At 36.6% G+C, this 18,873-nt stretch overlaps 1 protein-coding gene across 1 annotated transcript in view; it reads left to right on the top strand.

Annotated features, from left to right (window-relative positions):
• The first annotated feature begins 615 nt into the window (after positions 1-615).
• The window catches only part of LOC117409422 (structural maintenance of chromosomes protein 5-like), a 55,104-nt gene continuing 36,846 nt past the window's right edge, over positions 616-18,873 (top strand). The window contains exons 1-8 of the mRNA XM_058996534.1: positions 616-890; positions 1,758-1,899; positions 2,354-2,406; positions 13,018-13,180; positions 13,441-13,575; positions 16,156-16,296; positions 17,545-17,706; positions 18,093-18,164. Coding sequence (XP_058852517.1) covers positions 715-890; positions 1,758-1,899; positions 2,354-2,406; positions 13,018-13,180; positions 13,441-13,575; positions 16,156-16,296; positions 17,545-17,706; positions 18,093-18,164 — 1,044 coding nt within the window. The 5' untranslated portion in view covers positions 616-714. The remainder of the gene's footprint in view (positions 891-1,757; positions 1,900-2,353; positions 2,407-13,017; positions 13,181-13,440; positions 13,576-16,155; positions 16,297-17,544; positions 17,707-18,092; positions 18,165-18,873) is intronic.

The raw sequence follows: 18,873 nt of genomic DNA, 5'->3' as shown, positions 1-18,873 counted from the left end.
GTTTATCTTTTATTTAAATGTCTGTGTACGTCTTCAATAATACAGGACCGCTTCAATAACTTTGGTAGCTTTTTCAGGATACTCACCAGTGCTGAGGTAGCTATATACTACCCAAGTGATCCATATCAATTGACAAATGTAGTTTTCTGAGGGGGAAAAAACACAGTATTACAAATTTGTATTCTAAAAAGATAAATTATTTGATCACAATTGTATGACGACGTCAATAAACACCAACGGTCAGTCTCAAGACCAGTGGAGCAAAAGCAGTGACGCGCATAGCAACAGAACGCTTACATGTCACATGTCACATGTCACATGACTCGGTGGGGGGGGGGGGGGGGGGGTGAGGAAATTTGGCAGGTGGCGAAATTTGCCATGACAACGCCACCAGGTTCGAATTTGGCGGGAATGGCAGATGTAAGGTGACTTTTAATTGGATAATTTATTACGCGTACTATTTTTTTTATTATTGATTTATTCATTTTTCATTTTCAGTAATCCGATTGGACAAATTATTACGTGTAATAGTTAGAATTACGACACGTACTAAAATTAAATTATAACTTGTACTAAATATTTGAAACGCTTACTACATAAAGCATTTTTGACACGGATGGCCTTCCATAGAAATGCAAAACAGACACGACTCTCCTACCGACGCGTTAAACAGAGCAATAAAACACGCCCCCTTGTTCGACTCACTTGTTCAATATGGCGGCTATAGCAAAAAGGAAGCGAGTCGTCAGCTCCGAACTCACTAATATAAACAATGACAATGAAAATGCTTTAATGAGACCACATGCTAATGAGGCTGGACCCGAAGATAGCACACACAATCTGCAGTTTGTGGAAGGATCCATAGTTCGGATTAAAATGTACAACTTCCTGTAAGTACCGATATAACTACGACAGACAACTTCATCACCTACCTGAAGTTCTGAAGCAGTGGGGGTAGTAGGATGCTGTACTATATCTATATTGCCCTAACGTTAAAACAAATAATAGTTTGTGATTGTCTTATGAATATATGAATGTATGCATAGTCAGAAACTGAGAAAGCACTCATTGACGTACCACGAGTTTTGAATATGTTGTGTTAAGATTGCCTTCATTGTTTTGTTTTACATCCTTCCAGGCCGATAGAACATTTGATTTAAAAAAAAAAAAAAAAAAAAAAAAACCCTGACAATTTACGAACACTTTAAACATAAATAAAGATTCTGTTTCTAGTGCCCATGTACTGATACCATACGTTGAAGTGGTGGTAACACACAAGGGTCTAGTAACAAAGCACAGCACATTATCTGCACGCTGGGAGTGTAATGTAATAGTGTGCATACTCTGAAAATCAACGTGTAGTCAGAAATGTAGTGGTGTTACACGAGGATTGGGTCTACCGATGTTAATGGGTTTTCTTTTCTTCCCTGACACAATGCTTCTGTCACGTTATACACGTAAGCTGTACAGTATTTGTCATAAATGGGTGAATAAACAATTCCTAAATGTGTTAACAAAAGAAATTGCTAGGACATTGCGAAATTTAATAGATACATACTTTATAAACAGCATGGAAATGAGAAATTATCCTTTTAAAATGTTTTGATCATTCATTGGCCCTGTTGGTTGCCTTGGCGAGAGAGAGAAAAGGAGAAAAGTTGTAATACACCTGTATGGGAAACCATGTTATTGCATAGTCATGTTTTTAACCATTTCTCAAGTACAGCTCACTAGTTTATTTAACTGTTGTTTTTCAGAACCTATGACTTCTGTGAGGTGTATCCAGGACCAAATTTAAACATGATCGTGGGAGCTAATGGTACAGGGAAATCGAGCATAGTTTGTGCCATCTGTTTGGGTCTAGCCGGAAAGACTTCCTTCATTGGAAGAGGAGATAAAGTGAGTAAAGTATATTACATTTTTTACTGTGATAACAATATTCTTGGGTCAAGATAATAATGCAGTGATTTGCACTTGGTCAGTACATTTGCACAGAAGATTTGTGTTTGTAAACCAAAGTTGACCAATGAATGCAGACTTTTTAATGATACCTCCATACTGCCTGGATCTCATTCGGAGTGTTGTTTTTTTAAATGGCCTGCAAGTGCGGAGCTTTCTCATTCAACACAAACATGTAAGGAGCTGTTGAGCTGCAGGCTTAGAAAATAAGCAGAGAAGCAGCCATTTTCAGTCAGTCCTTTGTCATAGTGAAACAGTGCTTAGCTTCTCCACCTTTTGTTATCATCTTCAACATGCAGCAGTTATATGAAAAACTTCACAAATTATAAGAGACAGTACAACATTTGGAGGTTACATTAAACACACAAAGCCTTAATTTATGTGTTTATTTTAGATTGGACTTTATGTGAAGCGAGGATGCAACAAAGGCAGCATTGAAATTGAGCTGTAAGTACACGTGGTGTTTTGTTCTGTTTTGTTTTTGTAAGAAGAAAATATATATATATATTAGCTCAAAGAGCCAGCTGCCCATTATATATATATATATATATATATATATATATATATATATATATATATATATATATATATATATATATATAATTACACACAGTAAAGTCAATTATCCAATCTTTGATCAACCACACTGTCTAATCAACCGAACGCACCTGTAATCACGTGATGAATTAATTACAGGTGGTGCATTACACACACAGCTTCTGCTGCTAAACGGCTACGAAATTTAGCTGCCAAAAAAATGAGTTACAGAATTATTCAGACCACCAAAACCTTAGATGGAGCATTGTGTGCTTTAAATTGTTGCAGTTAAGCAAATTAAAACATCACCTTGCTGTTGATTTTTCTTCTGTTTTGTGACAGAATTGTATTCTTTTAATGATTTCCAAAGTTTGGTATATGGTACATTGTAATTACAGTATTTCATTACCTTGACTGTAGGTGCTAAAGTTTAATTGAATTGCATTAATTTAATGATTTTTAAAGCTTTATAAATTTGTATACTTAATGTGATACGATGGGTTACCAGCTATATATCGGTAGGTACTTGTGCATGTTAACGTTATTCTGTACATTATACCGTATACAGGTACAGTAATTGCTGCTAATACCTGTTTGATTATCCATACAAAGAGATTAGGCAAACTAATATCGTTCCCAATTAGTCTGGATAATTTACAGATTTTTGAGCGGTATGTTTTCTCGGCCGTTTCAAAACTGATCGAGACACCATTTGGCACGCCTGTAAAAAATTATTTTTACAAATTATTCAGACAATTTTTTTGCGCTCAGATAACTAAAAAACGGCTGGAATAAATACCTCCTTTGGAGGGCTGCTAGAACTCGTTAACGGAGTGCCTTTTTGTGGAACCAAATTACCGAGATATTTGGGCTTTTCTTCACACATACGTTGTTAGTTTTTTCATAACTATGAAAATACACCTGTGCACTTCGGTCAAATGTTAGAACATTCGATCACCCATTGGTTCTCTTGTCAACTTTTATGTCTGAGCCGAGCTAAGGAGTGATGCAGAATATAGAACTGCAGGCCGGAGACCAGCTACACAGTACCTCTCGTACAAAGCAAAGGCTGCATTAAAAAACAAAATAATAACAAACTACAAACCTGTAATAAAAAATAACTTATGAATTGTTTTAAATCCAAGTGTAAGCAGAAATATAAAGCTGAACAACGTATAGCAGCAACGCGTGTTTATGGTAATAGATGAACTGCATTTATTATGTTTTATTTGTACAATTTAAGAGAATCGGTAACTTATTTTTGTAATACTGCATAAGCCTTGTTGCTTTTTCTAGGGGGACTTAGTCTAAAAAGTAAATTGTTTACTTACTGCATTATTTGACAGGATGTTACTTCCTGCTTTGCTGTTGTGGTCTAGACTGGAGACAGACACACAAGATGGCAATGTAAACAAGGTTGAACTGTTGAACGGTAGAATTTATTTCAGGTTAAATAAAACCCATTTAATTGATTAACGATGCATCAGAGTCCTTAATAAATAAATACCCTTGGTCATACAAGCTACGTATATAAATTTTACACAAAATCTCACTGACCGTCGGTTGTACATCAAATTACAAATCCAGTGTGTGAAAAAAAAGACTTGCAAGTCCACTCATTTCTGAACCATTCAACAACAGCTTGTCTTATTTGAAATCCAGCAATTTTCAGTGGCAGTTTTCATAGTTCAAAACACAAATTGCAATACTGAGGTAAGCATATCTTGTTCTGTTCAAAATTAAATCCTGTGTACAATTTCCTGCAGTTATAATTCCAACTTAAAGTTGAGCACAATGCTGACATTCTGTGATTCTTGAAACGTGCATTTTTTGTGACAACTGTAAGAGTTAAGTCGCATTGGGTAAGGGCTTCTGGTATGAAATAAATAATAATAATTCAACAGGAATTAACGAGTTCTGTACTCTGTCTCCTTAAATTAAATCACCTTATTTGCATGCTGTATAAATACACCAATTCTTGCTCACGACCAAAATTATACACATCATTGTGATAAAAAAAAAAAAAAACATTTTGAAGATAGAAGGCTAACAGAAACGACGGGCGTTAACAAAACCACACACAGTATGTTATGTGGGATAAGGGCCTTGTCCCTATACTGTAGCATTTTCCTTCCTATCGTGAATGAGGTAATATTACTGTGTTTATATATATATATATATATATATATACATACATACATACATACATACATACATACATACATACATACATACATATATGTGATCTCGGATTAAATACACCTGTTTCTGGAAGGCCCCAGAGTTTGTTAGAGAGCATATCTAAACAAACAGCATCATGAAGACCAAGGAGCTATCAAAACAAGTCGGGATAAAGTTCTAGAGAAGCACCAATCAGGGTTGGGTTATAAAAAAATATCCCAAACTTTGAACATCCCCCAGAGCACCGTTAAATCCATTATTAAAAAAATGGAAAGAATATGGCACAATCGCGACTCTGCCTAGAGAAGGCCGTCCCCCAAAACTCAGTGACCAGGTAAGGAAGGCAGTAGTCAGAGAAGCAACCAAGAGGCCAATGGTAACTCTGAAGTAGCTGGAGAGATCCACAGCTGAGATGGGAGAAACCGTCCATGGGACAACTATAACCCGGACGCTCCACAAAGCTGGGCTTTATGGAAGAGTGGCGAGAAGAAAGCCATTGCTGAAAAAAACCCATATCAAATCCCATTTGGATTTTGCCAAAAGGCATGTGGGAGAGACAGCAAACATGTGTAAAAAGGTTCTCTGGTCTGATGAGACCAAAGTTGAACTTTTTGGCCTTAGCGCAAAACGCTATGTGTGGCGCAAAGCCAACACTGCTCATCACCCTGAGAACACCATCCCCACGGGGAAGCATGGTGGTGGCAGCATCATGTTATGGGGATGCTTTTCTTCAGCAGGGACTGGGAAACTGGTCAGGATTGAGGGCAAGATGGATGGAGCCAAATACAGAGAAATTCTAGAGGAAAACCTGTTTCAGTCTGCAAGAGACCTGGGACTGGGGCGGCGGTTCACCTTCCAGCAGGACAATGACCCTAAACACACAGCCAAAGCTACACTGGAGTGGTTTAAAAACAAGAACCTGAATGTCTTAGAATGGCCCAGTCAAAGCCCAGACCTCAATCCGATTGAGAATCTGTGGCAAGACTTGAAAATTGCTGTTCACCAACAGTCCCCATCCAACTTGACAGTTTGAGCAATTTTGCCAAGAAGAATGGGCAAAAATTGCAGGATCCAGATCTGCAAAGCTGGTAGAGACTTACCCAAAAAGACTCACAGCTGTAATTGCTGCCAACGGTGCTTCTACCAAGTATTGACTCAGGGGGGTGAATACTTATGCAACCAACAAATGTCTTTTTTTTGTTTAATTAACAATTGTGTCACAATAAAAAATATTTTGCACCTTCAAAGTGTTGTGTGTTGTGTAAATCAAATGGTAAAAATCCCAATTAAATCCATTTTAATTCCAGGTTGTAACAATACAAAATGTGGAAAAGTCCAAGCGGGGTGAATACTTATGCAAAGGCACTGTATATATACAGTGCCTTGCAAAAGTATTCAGACCCCTGACCAATTCTCTCATGTTACTGAATTACAAATGGTACATTGAAATTTCGTTCTGTTTGATATTTTATTTTAAAACACTGAAACTCAAAATCAATTATTGTAAGGTGATATTGGTTTTATGTTGGGAAATATTTTTAAGAAAAATAAAAAACTGAAATATCTTGCTTGCATAAGTATTCAACCCCTGTGCTGTGGAAGCTCCCAGTTTACACCGATGAAAGAAATTGCCCTAACGAGGACACAATTACCTAACCATTGGCCTCCACCTGTGAACCATTAAAGTTACTGTCACATTTTCTGGATAAAAACCCCACTGTTGAAGGATCATTGGTCAGGCTGTGAATCTGAAGGAAAATGAAGACTAAAGCGCATTCTACAGAAGTTAGAGATAAAGTAATACAAATGCATAGATTAGGGAAAGGGTACAAAATAATATGCAAGTGTTTGGATATCCCAGTGAGCACAGTTGGATCAATAATCAGGAAGTGGAAGCTGTATCTCACCACCCAGGCACTGCCAAGAAAAGGCCGTCCCTCAAAACTCAGCGCTCAAACAAGAAGGAGACTTGTGAGAGAAGCCACAGAGAGGCCAACAATCACTTTGAAGGAGCTACAGAGTTCAGTGGCTGGGAGTGGAGTAATGCTGCACCAGTCAACCATATCAAGAGCCAAAGCAACACTGGAGTGGCTCAAGAACAAAAAGGTGAATATCCTACAGTGGCCCAGTCAAAGTCCTGATCTCAATCGCATTGAGAATCTGTGGCACTATTTGAAAATTGCGGTCCACAAGCGTTGTCCAACCAACCTGAACAACCTTCACTCCAACCAACCTGAACAAAATCACTCCGACACTGTGTGCGAAGCTGGTACATACTTACCCCAAAAGACTTAAAGCTGTTATTGAAGCGAAAGGTGGCTCTACCAAATATTAATTTGTGGGGATTGAATACTTATGCAAGCAAGATATTTCAGTTTTTTATTTCTTAAAAATATTTCCCAACATAAAACCAATGTCACCTTACAATAATTGATTTTGAGTTTCAGTGTTTTAAAATAAAATATCAAACGGAACGAAATTTCATTGTACCATTTGTAATTCAGTAATATGAGAGAATTGGTCAGGGGTCTGAATACTTTTGCAGGGCACTGTATGTGTGTCTCTAATATATATATATATATATATATATATATATCTATATATATCTATCTATATCTATCTATATATATCTATATATATCTATCTATATATCACTTAGAAATGTCCTTGTTTTCCATGAGAACATACATGAAATGAGTTTGAATAGGAAATATAGCAAAAGGAATAGGAAATAGTCATTGACAAGGTTAGAAATAATGATTTTTAATTGAAATAATAATTGTGTCCTTCAAACTTTGCTTTCGTCAAAGAATCCTCCATTTGCAGCAATTACAGCCTTGCAGACCTTTGGCATTCTAGTTGTCAATTTGTTGAGGTAATCTGAAAAGATTTTACCCCATGCTTCCTGAAGCACCTCCCACAAGTTGGATTGGCTTGATGGGCACTTCTTACGTACCATACGGTCAAGCTGCTCCCACAACAGCTCAATAGGGTTTCAGTAAAGAAAAAAAAAGGTGTCTGTCAGTAATACAAGGTGAATGAGCATTTAAATATATACTCTACAGAGAGACTGTGGAGCACCACTTAATGTGAGGGCAGCAATAAATAACATAGTGAAATGTTTAACCCCTTGTTATTGGACTTACATGGTACCTTCTCAAAAACACTTGCTTAGTGCTGCCTAAGGTAAGTCCTAATTAAAAAAAAAAAAAAATAATAAATAAAATGTTGGGCAGCAGGCTTTTTGAGCTAATATATACATTTATTTTATTTTACTTTATTTTTTAAATTAATGCTGGATTGCCGTTATTTCTCTTGGGATCGCTCATCGAGAAGCTCTTACTGATAATACGGGGTCGGTATTTCCAATTTCCAAAACCTCACTAGAGTGTGTCTTTTATAACACAAAAATGCAAGTTGCCGTCTTTAATACACCATTTTTTGTGACATTTTCAACGGAGATGCAGAATCACATTGTACTTGCAGTTTAAATTACATTTAATAGAATCTAACACCATAAAAGTAGTAAACACTTTGCAACTATTGTTTAACAGTAGCCTGTAATAGAATCACATTGTGGCTACAGATTAACACTAGACTGTAATACAATTACATTGTAACTGCATTTTTACACTAGACAGTAATAATTGTAACTGCAGTTTAATGCCACATGTAGTACAGTCCAATTGTTCCTGTAATTTAACAATAAACTAGAGGAACAATAATACACATTGGAACTGCAGTCTAACACCACACTGCAGTAAAATCACAGTAACTGCAGTTCAACATTACATTTAATAGAATCACTTAAAGTTCTAACTTTAGTGAAGAATGAGCAATATGTTAAATCTTTGCTTTCAATTGTAAAAACAATTGTTGCCATTTGTTTCATGTTAATGATTAAAAAAAAAAAAATACAGTTAATGAAGATTGTATTATACATGTTTCATTAATATCTACTAATTTAGAGGTTTTTATGGACAAAACCTTATGTCTAGTGCTGTGTCCGAAGGTTCGTTCACTAGCCAGGGATTCGAAGATTGTTTTAAACCTTCGAAAGGTTCGTCAGATGGGTTCACACTGTTTTTTTTTTCTTCCTGTTAACAGAAACTGTTTAACAGTATGTGAAATCTATAAATCACCCATTAAATGTCACTCGCATGCAAAATTTGGTGTCTTTGATTTTGTATAATGCATATTACGTAAGCAAATGTTTTTATTAAAATCTGCTACCAAATCGTTCTATGTAGCAACTCTATCGCAGCTGCCGTGTATGGAGCAGGGTATAGTATCCAAAGCAGTGTGCTCGTACCTCTAGTGCAAACTGCAAGCGACTCGTATCATGGAGGCATAACCAATCACTGGGGTCACTTGACAAGCGTAAGTTCATATTATTATTATTATTATTATTATTATTATTATTATTATTATTATTTTTTTATTTTTATTTAATAGTAGTAAAATGTGACTGATAACCTGCTTGGAACGGTGACTGTTAAATAAAGCTTTGTCTGCTGCAGTTGGTGCTGCTGCAATGTAAGCTCACTGTATAGATTGCATGCAGGCTGAATTAAGTGTAAATAAACGTTTGTTTTTTTTCATTTAAATTATAAAAACATGATTACTGTTCTATATAACATATTTTTAAACTACATGTGAATGTTTTATTCCATTTATATGGATTACCTGTAAAATAGGATTTTCAATTAAATATAAACAAGTAGCTATGGTGTCATCACCAATAAATTATGCAAAATAGTACCATCAAAGGTTCGAAACCTTCCTTCGGTAATGTGTTCCGAACCTTCGAAGGTCAAAATGTACCCTTGTTGCAGCCCTAGTCTTGTCCATTAAAACCTGTTTAAACTGACAAAGGGCTATTATGTTAAGTCACTTTTTTATGTTGTCTAGTGTGAACCAACCTTAAGAGATGCTTCACTTCTTACCTTGCAGTTATGCATCATAATTTCCAAAACTAGATAGATACAATCAAGATTGCTTTACTGAGTTGCACTGTTTGCATGAACATGTCTAATAAAAGGTGATAAAATACAGCAGTCATGTATGGAACACCTCCATAGAAGTGGTCTCCTCAAAAAGCAAGGAAATTCATTACAAAAAACTATGTTAATGCAGTAGTTGGGGTTGAACTCATCACCACAAAATCAAGGAAATGTGGCTTTAGGGTTTTTAACCCTAACTCTCCATTCCCAACCACCACACAAGCAACCGCAGACTGCCGTCATCAGGCAAGACTTAGAACATGCAACTCTTTCCAGATGACACAAGAGACATCCATCATCATGGTCCACCGGTGCTGTAGCAATGGATATACAATGTCACTTCAACACATACACACCCACTTCAGGCTGCAGAACCGTATCAACTTTACAAAAATAGAACTATATTTGAATGCACTTTTGATCTCAATGCAAGTATGAAAGTAATTGACATGTCTCAATGCACTATTACCGTTTTCTAGCATTTCAAAGCATTCAAATAACCATATCGGCTGGCTGGTAGGGAGCCTGCTACAGGGCTCAGGCTCATTCCACCAGATATACTGCTGCCTCAATGGCTGCTTCCAGGGACATTCCTATACAGAAATCTGCAGGGCTGCTGCCTGGAAGTCAGCACACACCTGTACCTCCCATTACCATATCGACCTTGAGTTACGCTGGGATGCTTGTCTTGCAACCTTGGTTCTGCAGTTTCTTTTTCCTGAATAGGGGGTTTGCACCTTTACCCCTCTCGGAGAATGCTAGGAGTCTGCCATAAGTGTGGATAGTGTACCTTATCCACATCCCTAGAAACAAGGGTTACTCACATGCAACCAAGCCGTAGTTAGGAGTGGTATATGATTCACATCAAACAACCAACCAATCTCCCCTGGCAAACGGCACACCGATTCTTGCTTCCAGCGTGTAAGATCTGACATCACAGGCCTGTGCCAAGGAGGATACCTCCCGGGTGGGTAGGAGGAGCAAGCTTAAAGACCTTCCATACAGAATTAAAAGGGAAAAAGAATATTATCTGCATTTCGTTCAGGCCTCTCCGAAGCCAGTGCTACGCCTTCAAATTGAAGAGATTTTCCATTTTGGTGTCAGAGCACAGTGCTAGACCCCCCGTCCTGCCCAGTGGCAAGCATCCTGGATTACCTCTGCTCCCTCCCAGTGGCAGCCATCTCTTCATACCAGGTGTGGGCTGCAAATATAGTTCTATTTTTGTAAAGTTGATACGGTTCTGCAGCCTGAAGTGGGTGTGTATGTGTTGAAGTGTACATGTATATCCATTGCTACAGCACCGGTGGACCATGATGATGGATGTCTCTTGTGTCATCTGGAAAGAGTTGCATGTTTTATGTCTTGCCTGATGACGGCAGTCTGCGGTTGCTTGTGTTGTCTGCTTCCTTTGTTTATATTTATTTATATATATATATGCTGGATAGGGTTCGAGTTTAAATGGTAAACGCAATTAGACAAATTGTTTAACTCTTTAAATATAGGTATACTCCCTTCTCCCCTCCTGCAATAAAGAAAAATAAAAAGTTCCATTCATTACATCCTCTGCGCCTAGGTTTGCCCTATCCCTCCTCCAGTCTACCACGTGATTAATCTTGAGTGAGTCAGAGAAGACTGGTAAAATGCAGCATGCAAGCTTGCTATATATATATATATATATATATATATATATATATATATATATATATATATATATATATATATATATATATATATATATATATGTGTATATATATATATGTGTATATATATGTATTGTTTATGCAGGGCTTACTCGATAACCATTTTTTTCTTTCCAATGATGACTTGCCTGCAATTAAAATATTCAAGAGACTGGTGACTGAAGAGACAGTCCAGATTCAAAGTTAGAAATGTACGATCAGTTGCTGTACTTTCATTGGTATTAGACTCCCGCTACAAACCACTACCTGCAGACATGAGAGAGCAAATCTATCGCACAGCAAAGGTGGAACTGCGTACTGTAATTATACCTTTGGCAGTGAAATAACACACGCATCTGAAACTGTATCATCAAACACAGAAACTTCAACTCGCACTGAGGACGAAGGTGGTCTGGCATAGAAGCGGGGACATGCGGATCCTGTCAGCGTTGTATTTTCTACTTGAAAGATCATAAATTTGAACAGTACTTCATTGAACCCGGTCCTTCTATTGACAGTAACGCACTCTTTCTTTCTTTGTGAGCCGCAATAAGACAGCTTGAATGTATAGGTTTTAATTTGGGCAGCAGTGTGGAGTAGTGGTTAGGGCTCTGGACTCTTGACCGGAGGGTTGTGGGTTCAATCCCCAGTGGGGGACACTGCTGTTGTACCCTTGAGCAAGGTACTTTACCTAGATTGCTCCAGTAAAAACCCAACTGTATAAATGGGTAATTGCATGTAAAAATAATGTGATATCTGTATAATGTGAAATAATGTATAATGTGATATCTTGTAACAATTGTAAGTCGCCCTGGATAAGGGCGTCTGCTAAGAAATAAATAATAATAATAATAATAATAATAATTTGCCGTCACGTGAATATGTATGTCTGGATCATTTTAATGAATGTTCAGAATGACCCGGCTCTATTGACTATCATATTATGAAAAAATTTGCATATCACCTGCAGCATGATTTAAATAATGTTTTAGTTCATTCCTGAATAAGGTCATTTTAGTGAAAATGGAAAATGTTTAGTGACAACTTTGAAAATTGAATGTGAACTCATCAGAACTGATTATAAGTAACTTCCAAATGCCATTTTAAAAAAATAGAAAAGCCACGAGTTGGTAGAACCCACAATCCACATTTGTTAAACATATTTTTAATATGTGTCTTAAAGTATAGATTGTTTGCATCTGTACCAACAATATATATATGTCAATATTAAACTTAAGTTAAAAAAAACTTTAAAAAAGTTTAAATAGTTATAACATTTGATTGAGTCATGAGGGTACTTTTATTAAATATGCATATTGGGAATCATTTAACCAGTAAACAGCCAAGTATTTAAATACTTCACGTATATTCATTTACACATCAATTTCCAGCCTAATGCTGACAGTTTCATCAACTGGTATTTCATCTTAAACTACCATGTTAAACAGACTCTACTCCTTTAGCATAGCAGTTAATTAACCTCTATATTGATAACAAGCTCAGCCGTATTTAATAAAACTTAGTTAAACCTGCAATTGATCAAACTGCTATGCCAAAAGTGTTGATAAAATTCACAAACTAAGATAAGTGGCTTAATCCAGCTATAATAGAACGTAGATGAAATTGTTACTCTTGAGAAAGTTGTGTGTCTTTTATAGTTACAAGCCTGATGGGAACCTTGTGATTACTCGAGAAATTCAAGTTGAAAACAATCAATCAATATGGGCGATCAATGGGAAGCATGCAACTCAGAAAAATGTGGAAGAAAAGGTTGCAGCCCTTAATATTCAAGTGGGCAATCTTTGTCAATTCTTGCCTCAGGTATGTTGACATTTTAGCTTTCATTACTGTTGCAGATTAAACGGAATCCAAAGTATAGTCCAGGAAACATACAAGCTGCTTTACCCTCAGTTTTCTTGTGGGACCTGTCTTAGAAACTGCTTTTGTGAATGCACAGGCATTCGGAAGTTATGACATGCATGCTTTGGATTTGTGATTACTTATTCTTCATGATTTTCACCTCTGTAATGTGTTCTTGTGACATTTATGTTGCTGATCTAGTGTTTACTTTTTGTTTTCAGGAAAAAGTTGGGGAGTTTGCAAAAATGTCAAAAATTGAACTGCTTGAAGCAACTGAGAAGTCAATTGGGCCTCAAGAGATGTACAAGTTTCACTGTGATTTAAAAAACTTCCGTTCAAAGGAGAGGGAGCTAGAGGTAAAGTTAAAGTGTGCTTTGTTATTGATTCTCTAAAGCAGAACCACCATCCAAATGGGATAAAACTTGGGAAGGACATTTTTAGCACCAGTAATTTAGTATATCGGAGTGGGTATAAAGTATGAATATGTTGGTACGTTCCTACAGTATGTGTATCACTGACATGTTTACCTACTGTGGATGGAAGGCATGGTTTTGTATTTGAAGCTGTGGTGTTTGATATGTACAGTATGTTTCAACCTTTTTTTGAAACTGTACCTCTTCTGTCTCGATGTTTCTGCTCAAGTACCCAATTTTCTCAATTTTCGCTCTCTGAATGGTACCACAGTTGGAATAAAAGGCAGAATAATCTGATTAACACATTTCTTTTTTTTCTGTTTATTTAATATATAATGTATGTCAATAGTTTGGGACTGACAAACTGCTGGTTTAGGACAGAATACCAAACAGTAGGCTTAATTCTTAAAACTGTCTATTGCATTTCTTTGGATGCACAGAATTTAAAAGACAGTATTTGTGAATCTTTGGAAACACTCGTATTCACTTTCTATTCGGCAAAGTTATTATAAATAATACAAAATAGTCTGCGCTGTAAATGTTTATCGCGTTACTATTTACTTCCCATCTCAGCATAATTCTGTGCCATTTAAAATGTTCACAACATCAAAAACCTTAACCTCAAGATAAAACTATAAGAACTAACAATGATACACTTTTTTGTTTATTAAAGCCAACATAAAATTATCCAAAGGGATTCAGTATAGCTTTATCTCTGCACTTTCTGTAGAGGTTTCTTCTTTCATTTCTTTTGCAAATAAGAAATATATCCATTTCAAACACCAAAAACAAATTCAAACAGCCGCTATTGCTGTTAGTAAAATGCAGCTGTGCCTAATTTATTATTATTATTATTATTATTATTTATTTCTTAGCAGATGCCCTTATCCAGGGCGACTTACAGTTGTAAACAAATGCATTTCAAGAATCACAGTTTAAGTAATAATACAATTAAGAGCAAGATAAATACAATGATTTTGGTTCTAGCAAGTACAAGTGTGACAAAATACGATTCAATAATGGAGCAGATAATAAATACAACAAAAACTGTTAAAGTATGAGTATTGTAATTATTCGGTATGTTTACCAGAGCATTTATACTTCTAAAAAATACCTAAAGATCGTGCTTCACTGATTAGTATTTAATTATACAATGAGTTGAAAACGGCAAGGTTCGTGAGCAGCACTGAGCGCTCTCCATAGGCAGAATCACCAGGCGTCTGCTTCACCCACCGTAATAATGTGTGGGGGTGCACAACTAATTTCAGACAATTATATCTATAGCTCTAGTAGGGATGGGCACGAGTACTCGAATAAGGAGTACTCGCCAAGGACGTTATTATTCATTAACATATGGAGTAATCATTTTTTTTTTTTTTTTTTAGATTTACAACAATATGCTGGATTAATTTCATAAACTTTGTAAAATAAAACATAAAAAACGTGATGTCAATGTGGTATTGTGAAATACAAAGATAGACCATGAAATTTGAAATGCTTACATTAACAATACATTTTTAATGCAGTTTTTGCAACAGCATGTTATTCAGAGCTGATGCCCAGACAGAAGCGACAAGCCGCAATGACACACCCACAGCACGCTCCCACATCACAAGAGCCACAGCGCTCAACACACTCTTTGGGGAGGATTATTGCATTGCCGACTCCGATGCCAATCGTAACAAGATTGAGCAATATTTCGCCGAGCCGTGCATCCCGCCCGATCAAAACCCATTGCAATGGTGGAAAATCAACGAAAAAAAGTGCACCAAACTCAGTATCCTGGCTAAGCAGTACCTATCAATCCCTGCAACCTCAGTTCCAGTGGAGAGGTTCTTTTCCACAGCGAGACTAATTGTTAATCGGCTCTGCACTTGCCTCTCCCCTGATCATGTAGACGTGCTCATTTTTTGATTTGCTAGCGAAATATTTAGGCTATGTGAACTTCTTTAAAACTTTTGCACAAGAATGCGTCAGGCCTACGCTAAGTATTTATTTCGCTCAGATTTCAGTTATTGAAATAACTTATTTATGTTAACTTTTGACGGTTTCATTAAAAATGGTTTAATTGAGCAATAGGCTAATGTAGCCTGGTTTCTTAGAAGGACACAGTGATCCTCCGTTCTCATGTTTAATAAATGATTTTCGTTGTTGACTCATGTATGAAATGGCAAACATTAGCCATTACAATCTGTCATGGTTAATAAGACTTGCATCATGGCTGGCGTTAGAATAATTTACATAAATGTGCACGCATTAAATACTCATGAGTACTCGATAATAATATCATGAGAGTACTCGAGTAGTGAAATAATTCCAAATGCCCATCCCTAATCTCTATGTACTATGTTGAGTGGTACAGTAAACCATGGGTTGGAGGACCAGATCTGACAAGCAACTTACCATGCAGCCAATTCATGAGGAAGTATTTTATGGGATCGATTAGCATGTATTTAGAACATGGAGAACTGGTTTTAAGGTTTGAAATCCGAACTCATTAATTTCTATTTATTTATTTTACAGAATTTGTGCAAAGAGAAATCCAGTTTCCTGGAGAAAATGAAGCAGAGAAATGAACGGTACAAACAGGATGTGGAACGTTATTACGAGAGGAAACGTCACTTGGATATGATCAACATGCTGGAGAGGAAAAAGCCTTGGGTGGTAAGTTAGACGGCACTTGCATTCTAACTGCGTAAGTTGGCAGCAGGTCCAGGGTTGTATTTTTTTTTTTTTAATTTACATGTGAACATGCTGCATCATGCAATATTTTAATTATCTTCAGTATTTTAATAGATTTTTTGTTTCTGAATGCATTATATTAATAACCTATTTTAACCTTTATGCTTTTGTACCGTCCGTAAGTAGTAATATAGCTAGCTAAGTTTGGCTGAGTTAGCTTCTAGTATATGCGTTGACATGAGCATATACCGTAAATAAGAAATCTTCAGAAAGTATTTACAATGTCTTTCTATCAGCACTCTACCTTTTCCACGGTCTCTGCATTTTTGAGTTTTTTATATTCCTTTTTGGGATTTTTAAACAAAGGCATTATTTTGTATCTTATCTACATGATGCGTCAGATGCACAGAAATGTGCGGTATTGTTATTGGAATACTCCACTTGTGTATTTCTCAAGCTTACCTGTGTAGAAAAGCAAGCCTCGTTACCATGGTACCCGGTTGAATATATAAATCCCTCTGTACTACCAGCCATATTTAAACACATAAAATGGCAATGTCTGGTTGAGCGTATGGAAGCTTATTGTTAAAATCATCCCGAATTAATGTACATTTTGTACTGCAGTGGAACGTTTTTCTTTTTGGTGTTTCTAAGCCACCGTACTGCTTTCTTGTCAATGGCCGTGACGCAACTGCTTTGTTGTGTTGAGGGGAGTCAGTAGCCTGTGGCGGGAGAAAGTGGAGATCTAAACAGTAGATCTTAAAGTGATTAATGCAAAAAGAAATTGCAAATAGTGTGGGAGAGCAAAGAAATGGCTCAGTTCAGCACTGCTAAAAAATGCACTGAAGGTGACAAACACAAGAAGTGTGTACATGTTCAGTTTTACTGTTGATACAATGTACTTTAATTAACCTTTTTGAGATACAGTTCTTAACTTTTTGGATTGCATTGTGTTTTAATTGGCTTAACCGGAATTCACATACTTCTAATTTTGGTAAGTACAGTATTTGTGCAGTACACTTTTTTTTTTTTTAATGAGCGTTTCAATTTGTATGGTGGGCCTGGAAAAATGTCTATGTGGCCTGGAAAAAGCCTGGAAATTTACACTTGCATAAGTGTATGAACCCTGATTTAAGATTGTGTGTTTGAGTATACTTTATATAAAAAAAGAGACATTAATGTAATGCTGTATTTCACTTACACTTTAACCTACTTTTCCACTACACTCAGGAATACGAAACTGTTAGGAAGCAGTATGAAGGTACGAAGAATGAGCGCGACCAGGTGAAAAAAGATTTGAAAAAGTTAAAAGATGACCAGGCACCGATGCTACGCAAAATCCAGGCTTTTGACAGGCAAATTGAAGTCATTGAGAAAAAGATGAAGGACAAGGTAAATACTGTATTAGCAGAAATGTACTTCTGTGTTTTCAGTCTGGGAAACTGTACTGTTAGATTTCAGTTGGGCAGCCCATAAGAAATTAATGGTTTACTTAATATTTCTTTGTGTGTAATGCTGCTTTTTCAATATTTTAATCCTGGTGGAAATGAGTGGGGTTTTTGCAACTAGCTGAAGCAATCTGTTTGCCGTTGATGGCTGATCAAGCTTTAAACCAAGGAAGCATTGTTCGCCATTCTGTTATGAGGACAGACCAGTCATTCTAAAATATTTAGCTGGTTTGTCCGGTATAGTAGTAATTTCCTGTGAGTAGAACTGCATGGATTAAAACATGCAATAAATACAGTGCTTCTAAAGAACCTATTGTTTCTGTTTTCTAGTCTTTGGAGATCAAAGAAACATCACAAAAGTGTAAGCAAAAACAAGACATGCTGGATCGTAAGGACAGAGAGGTAAGATTTGTTCAGTAGAATATTTTTTGCAAGGGGTATATCAGACTGATATCAATAAGATAGGGTTTGTACAGGTACTTAAACCTTAAGTGCTTGAATTTGAAAGTGGCAAATTCAAGGCTTGAAAGTACTTGACACTTAGTAGTTTTTCAGAAGGTGCTTGAATTTTGGCATCGCACATATTTATCGTGGGAAAATATCTGTAAACTGTCTTCGTACATACGGTGCTTCCCCTTTATAAGGCGGCCCTTTATACTGCGGAACAAGTTATAAGGCGGTCATGGCTCCCTTTTGCCCCATAATGCCATTACACTAACACAAGTATTCTCATTATAAGGCGGAACACGAACAGCACAGTCTCTTAACTATGGCTCCTGACTACAGCGTTATAAAGGGGGAGCACTGCACTTGATTTTTGTGACCTTTTAAATTTGACCCTGACAGGGAAAAATTTGTTGTTTGTGCGAACTGATTATTTATAAATATACAAGATGATGCTCTTGCAATTGTGTGAAAAATAACGTACACCAATATGTCATTTAGAATTAACCAGTTGATATAAACACCCCCTAAGAAAGTTGCAAAGCCTAAAAACTGAAAAAACAAATGTTGCTTCAGTAGCTATCCAAACACAGACGAAATAAAAAGAAACAATGACTACTAGCCAATGTACAGTATTTGTTTTTTAATTATTTATACATTTGTGTGC

The sequence above is a fragment of the Acipenser ruthenus genome, chromosome 2, assembly GCF_902713425.1.
Source record: "Acipenser ruthenus chromosome 2, fAciRut3.2 maternal haplotype, whole genome shotgun sequence".
NCBI lineage: Eukaryota > Metazoa > Chordata > Actinopteri > Acipenseriformes > Acipenseridae > Acipenser > Acipenser ruthenus.
The sequence above is the reverse complement of the archived record's forward strand: the minus strand, read 5'-3'. Positions and strand labels throughout refer to the sequence as shown.